The 6827-nt window shown below is 48.1% G+C and overlaps 2 protein-coding genes across 2 annotated transcripts in view; one reads left to right on the plus strand and one right to left on the minus strand.

The window, feature by feature from the left end:
• LOC106813876 (cytochrome P450 1A1-like) overlaps window positions 1-1524 on the plus strand; it is an 8455-nt gene extending 6931 nt beyond the window's left edge. Inside the window, exon 3 of the mRNA XM_014818122.1 lies at window positions 1438-1524. Within this exon, the coding sequence (XP_014673608.1) occupies window positions 1438-1524 (87 nt within the window). The remainder of the gene's footprint in view (window positions 1-1437) is intronic.
• Window positions 1525-5470: 3946 nt separating this feature from the next.
• The window catches only part of LOC106813877 (protein starmaker-like), a 7683-nt gene continuing 6326 nt past the window's right edge, over window positions 5471-6827 (minus strand). Inside the window, exon 4 of the mRNA XM_014818123.1 lies at window positions 5471-6718. Within this exon, the coding sequence (XP_014673609.1) occupies window positions 5471-6718 (1248 nt within the window). The remainder of the gene's footprint in view (window positions 6719-6827) is intronic.

Here is a 6827-nt window from a genome sequence, read left to right on the forward strand (position 1 = left end):
GCATGTCCATGTTGCGATTTAGTAATTTAAAAAATTATTTTATTTTATTTAATTTTTTTGGTATTTTATTTTATTTTTTTGGTATTTTTGATAATCGATTATTTGTTTTCATAATCGATTATCGAATTTGAGACTATAATCGATCGATTTTCGATTATAATCGATCATTGGGACATCACTACTATTTTAATTGCAATTTACATTGAAAACAATAAAATACATAAGAAATTGTAAAAAAAACAATTTTAATATTAAATATATAATACTGTTTACCCAAGTTATCTTCTTAGATACCTGTCTAATAAATATCCTTTAAGTTAAAACTGCTATTTGTTGCTTAAATCACATTAAGTGAAAAAAATGCAAGAAATTGAAAAAATTTGCATTAATTATATTTGAGCAAGAATTGTGGGTAAGTGTGCGTGTTGCGCGAGTGGGATAAGTTGGAATAGTGATTGGCATCATATTAGCTACACGTTAAACAATGTTTCATGTTCTGCCAAGGAGGGGACCACAAAAGTCAATATTTGAATGCATTTGTAGTGTACGGCCTATAGTCTAATTGATTGGCGTTTCATTGGCGTTGATTGGCGTTCATTGGCGGCCTATAGTCTAGCTTGATTGGTGTTCATTTGCCGTTAGCTGTTTTTTTTATTGGCGTATTATTACACGTTCCCCGCGGATCCACGAGTCAGCTCGTGGGAACAATCAAAACGCACCCCGAGGATTCACGAGTCAGCTCGTGGATAGATTATTGGTTTTTGTTACTCTGATTTCCAACAGATGGCAGGCACTACCTACATAGAAATTAAACAGGAACACTCTATATTACCCCAGTCTTACATGAACTAACAAATACAATGCTTTACCGTTGCTTCGAACGTGAAATTAGGCGTTTTTAGACTCAAGGTAAATTCGGGGCTAAAGTCCGTTCAACAAGGCTTGTTTACCGTTTTCCTAACGCCACGGTATATATAATATAATAACTGTGTAGTATGTTAAATTTCGAGGTATTTTTGCATGTAGAAACACAAAACAAGGTTCATACCCCACACATGTGTAAGCGTTGTCATATTTCTTACCAGAAAAAATTGTCGACTGTCGAATGATATCGTAACAAACTCGAAAATCCACTGGCGCGGTGGCATTTCAAACGAAAATGCACGAAATGTCCGTTTTTGCCCTGTTTTCATATCAATATATTATTATGAAGGGGAACGATTTCCATACTATTTGTACGTGTACGGGTGAGATAACATTCATGCAGAGTAAATGTGTCAGTTTGGTTAGCTTCCCTGCAAAGAAAGAAAAATGTGGTAAATCAATAAGTGAATACGCGGTAAAAACACAAAAATCCCTGCGCAGGGCGGTAGGTGCATTGTTAACACCGGCACCGTTGAACGTGGTTTAATGAACTTCTGTTCGATGCTTATTCAGGCCTGCTGCCTAAGGCCGCCCTCACCTATTGTACACTACCTGAACCACATGGAAACGAAGGCGATTCGACGTCGGTTAGAGATATAAGGCAAATTGCACGAGTTAGCTAGCGATTTACTGTTAATCAAATGGGATAAAGAGAGAAATTAGGCTCGCATTGTATCTCGTGTCGATCCGTAGGTTGCTCGGCGAATCATGTGGAGGAGAGAAGCAGACGATGTATTGAGTTATAGATAGCGAGGGAATAGCGCTAATCACACAAGCTGATGGATTAGTAAGGGAGTGAGCATCAGAGTAAGCATCGGCAAAGAAAGAACCGCACGATGAGTATTGAGTTGGGTAGAGGAGAATTTATGCCGAATATAGAATCGGATGAATCTCGCTGATCACGCGAACGGATGCGAAGCTATTGACTGATTATCGATTGCGGCAGATGCCAAATTATTTAGATCATCTGCGAGTGTGTGTGTGTGTGTGCGTGTGTGTGTGTGTGTGTGTGTGTGTGTGTGTGTGTGTGTGTGTGTGTGTGTGTGTGCGTGTTATGCGCTGCATGTGTGTGTGCGCGCGTTTGTTTGTGCGTGTATGTGCCTGCCGTGCGTGGTATTTGTGCGTATGTAAGTGAGTTACTGCGTACATTACGCTGCATCGAGTCAAGGGTTGGCCGATATTTTGTGCGAACATGGATAACAGACAACAGCGAAAGCTCTTATCATATTATGTTGAAAAATGTCATATATTCCAGGCGCGCACAATTCATATATATCAGTTATCTAACACACACTACACACACACCACACACACACACACACACAACACACACACGCTGCGCGCGCGCGCGCACACACACACACAACACACACACACACACACCCGCACGAACACACGCACGTACACATACACAACACACGCACACACAACATACACACACACACATCACACACACACACTCGCACGCACCACGCACACACACGGCACACACCGATACACACACTTACACACACACACACATCACACACACACACACAGCACACACACACACACACTACACAATCACACACAACACACCCACACACACACACAGACAAACAACTTACACACACAATCACACACACACACAACACACACATGCACACACACACCCACACAGCACACACACCACACACACACACACACACACACACACCACACAACACACCACACACACATCACACACACACACACACACACACACACTTAGTGCACACGCGCGCACATATAATATATACTGCAAAATATTATACAAATTCGTGAAAGATAAAAATTAGTTGCGCAAACCGTGACAAAGTACACTCTATGGAACTCTTCTACTACTGCAGCCGCAGGCTGACATCGCAACGAAAAAACTAGCTAGCATAATTATATAACAGATCTTCACGAAAATTAAAAACCCCTATTTCAGTAGGTAATGAGTAGTATCGTGCAGTAAATACTCTATTACGAGATTGCATGTCAGCCTAGCAATGAGGCCATATATATAATATTACACTATCACGCCACGCTACGCACACACACACACACACACACACACACACACACACACACAACACACACACACACACACACACACACACACTACGCGCCGCCGCGCCGCGCGCATGCACGCACGCAACGATACGCACGAATCGCAGCGCACGCACGCACGAACGCACGCCCCCACACACATGTTATATTATACGTAATTTTTCCGCGAGAAAGCAGCGAGAATGGTGTAAGTTGACTTTTAAACACGATTAGACTAGTCGCACATTCTGAGATTCGACGACAATCATAACATGGATGCATCGCGTGTGTAGAATGAAAGTCACGTCTATGGAAATCGCTACTAATAATATTATAGTATATAAAATAGTAATAATAGTATATGATGCTGACCGTGGGATCTAGTAGCTTGAATAACAGCTCACCGCCGTATATATGATGGTGCGTCAACCCATCACCTGCCACATCAGCAGCAGAGCAGCAGCGGCAGCAGAGCTGTTCTCTCTCTTCTCTCTCGCTCTTTCGCCTCTCTCTCTCTCTCTCTCTCTCTCTCTCTCCTCTCTCGTATCGCTCTCTCTCTTCTCTCTCTCTCTCTCTCTCTCTTCTCTCTCTCTCTCGCTCACTCTCTCTCTCTCTTTCTCTCTCTTCTCACACACACTCTCTCTCTCTCTCTCTCTCTCTTTCTCTCCGCTCTCTCTCTCTCTCTTCTTCTCTCTTACACTCTATCTCTCTCGCGGCTCTTTCTCTTCTATCGCTCTCTCTTCTCTTCTCGCCCTCTCGCTCACTCTCTCTCTCTCCTCTTTCTCTCTTTCTCTCACACACATCTCTCTCTCTCTCTCTCTCTCGCTCTCTCTCCTCTCCTCTCTCTTTCTCTCTCGCTCTCTCTCCTCTCACTCTATCTCTCTCGCCCTCTCTCTCTCTCTCTCTCTTTTCTCCCCCCTTCTTTTTTCTTCTTTTCCTCCCTTTTTCTCTCTCTCTTCTCTTCTCACTCTCTCTCTCTTTTCTTCTCTTTCTCTTCTCTTTTCTCCGCTCTCGCTCTCTCTCTCTTTTTCTTCTCTCTTTATCTCTTCTCGCCTCTCTTCTCTTCCCAATCTCTCTCTCTCTCTGGCTTCACTCTCTCTCTCTCTCTCTCTCTCTCTCTCCACACACACACTCTCTCTCTCACTCTCACTTTCTCGTATCTCTCTCTCTCTCTCTCTCTCTCTCTCTCTCTATCTCTCTTCTCTTCTCTCTTTCTCTCTCTCTCTCTGTCTATCGCTCTCTCGCGCTCTCTCTCTCGCGCTCTCTCTATCTGTCTATCTCTCTCTCTCGCGCTCTCTCTCTCTCTTTCTCTCTCTCTCCCTCTCTGTAGCTCTGTCTCTCTGTCTCTCTGCCTCTCTCTCTCTCGCTCTCTCTCTCGCTCTCTCTCTCTCTGTCTATCTCTCTCTCTGTCTATCTCTCTCTCTCGGTCTATCTCTTTCTCGCTCTCTCTCTCGCGCTCTCTCTTTTTCTATCTCTCGCTCTCTTTGTCTCTCTATGTCTATCTCTCTCTCGCTCTTTCTCTCTGTCTATCTCTCTCTCGCTCTCTCTCTCTCTCTCTCTTTCTCTCTCTATGTCTATCTCACTCTCTCACTCTCTCGCTCGCGCTCTTTCTCGCTCTCGCTCTCTCTCTCTCTCTCTCTCTCTCTCTCTCTCTCTCTCTCTCTCTGTCTATCTCTTTCTCGCTCTCTCTCTTTCGCTCTCTCGCTCTCTCTCGCTCTCTCGCTCTCTCGCGCTCTCTCTCTCTCTCTCTCGCTCTCTCGCTCTCTCTCTCTCGCGCGCTCTCTCTCTCTCCCTCTCTCTCTTTCTCTCTTTCTCTCTCTCCCCCTCTCTCTCTCTACCCCTTCTCGCTCTCGTGAATGTAAACTCTGTAGGTTTGTATGCAGCGTCATAAATGTATATATCATGTTTGTGCAGCGGTGCGATCATCGTAGCTGTGTGTGTGCGAGTGCGTGTGTACGTGCGTGGGTGTTGTGTGTGCGTGCGCGTGTTTGTGCGTTCGTGCGTTTATGCGTGCGTGCATGTGTGAGTGTTGTGTGTGCCTGGGTGTGTGCGTGGATGTACGTGAGTTTGTGCATGCGTGCGTTTGCGCGCGCATAAGTGTTAGTATGCGCACGTGCGTGCGTGTGTGCGTGTATACGTGTGTTCTTGTACGGGCGTGTGTGTGCGCGCGCGTGTGTGCGTGTGTGCGTGTATACGTGTGTGCTTGTACGGGCGTGTGTGTGCGCGCGCGTGTGTGCGTGTGTGCTTGTATACGTGTATGCTTGTACGGGCGTGTGTGTGCGCGCGCGTGTGTGCTTGTACGTGTATGCTTGTAGTTGTACATGTGTGTGGGTATGTGAGTGGTTTAGTGCTTGCGTGCGTGTGTGCGTGCATATGTGCGCGCGCGTGTGTGTGTGTGATTGTACGTATGCACGAGTCTGTGTGCTGGTGTGCGCGTGCGTGCGCGTGCGTGCGTGTGTGTGCGAACAGGTAGAGAGAGAGAGAGAGAGAGAGCTCAGCTCGGCTGCTGCTTGCTGGTGTCCGTGAACAGCCACCGACCGTTGCCATTCAACAGCTCCTGCCGCTGTTTCTCCATCGTAGCTTTGCCCACCAACAGACCTCCCGCTTCCCCGTTACTACGCGTCTGCCGTGCGCTCAATGACGTCACAGCGTCCGTCCGGTGGCGACGCGGCGGCGGCAGCGGCGGCGGCATCAGTCGCACAGCCGCCATCTCGCCGTTAAACGTCAGCGCCGCGCGTGCGCAGATGCTACATTCGCCGCACGAGCAGGAGATGGTGGCGCCACCGCCCGGGGCGACGTCGGCTGCCGACCGCAGTTCGATGCACTCGCAGAGGATGTCAGAGTTTCCCGATTCGCGGCAGCTGATGATACTAGCCTGGCTGGGAACGCGTGCGCTCTCGCCTCTCCATCCCGCATCCGTCAAGCCCAGCTCAGTTAAGCTGGCTTCCTTCACAGAAGCTTCCTTTGCGGAGGCTTCCTTCGTGCTAGCCTCCTTCATGCTAGCTTTCTTTGGGCCGATTGGTTCTCCAGTGGTTTTCTTCGGGATGGTTTCTTTTGCACCACCGGCTTCCTGAACGATGAGTTTTACTTTGCTGGTCTCCTTAGTGTTGTCTTCCTTCGTGCTGGCTTCCTTTGTGCTGCCTTCCTTCGTGCTGCCTTCCTTTGTGCTAGATTCTTTTGCAGCGGTTTCTTCTGCACTGGTTCTCTTCACGCCGAGCTCCATCGCACTGGGGGTTTTTTCACCGTCGTTCTTCGCACCGGTTTCTTTCTTGCTGGCTTCTTTTCTACTGGCTCTCTTCACGCTGCCCTTCTTCGTCTTCTTTACACTTTTCTCCTTCGCGCTAGATTCCTTTCTCGGAGACGCTGCCCCGTCGCCGGTAGAGGGCGCTCTAGCCTCGCCAACCTGCGCGTCGCTAAAGCTACAGGTCAAAGTCAAAGGTCTCGTGTCGAGGGTCGTCCGGTCTCGGCCACCTACCGAGTTTGCCGATTCGCGGCGAGCGCCCCCTGACGTCGGTCGGGCTTCCCCGCCGTCGTCGTCGTCGCTGCACGTGATAGCGTCATGCGTGAGCGCCGCGCGGGGGACGGCGTCTGCGTCAGCGGCGTTTCCCCGCTCTGTTGTAGATGGAGCCACCAGCAGAGGCGGTGAATGCGCAGTTACGACAGCGCGTTCGGGATGACCGGGTTGTTCAGTAGATGGAACATGTTTGGGAGACGTGACGTGTTCCGTAGAAGCATGTAGTTCCTGGTCAGCGGAAGCAGGATCTTCGATAATAACAGCATGTTCACGAGAATTATGTTGTTTAGTAGCAGCTGCAGTAGCAGCTTGACCAGTAGCAGTAGCAGCATGTACA

Source organism: Priapulus caudatus, unplaced genomic scaffold, assembly GCF_000485595.1.
Source record: "Priapulus caudatus unplaced genomic scaffold, Priapulus_caudatus-5.0.1 Scaffold838, whole genome shotgun sequence".
Lineage (NCBI taxonomy): Eukaryota > Metazoa > Priapulida > Priapulimorpha > Priapulimorphida > Priapulidae > Priapulus > Priapulus caudatus.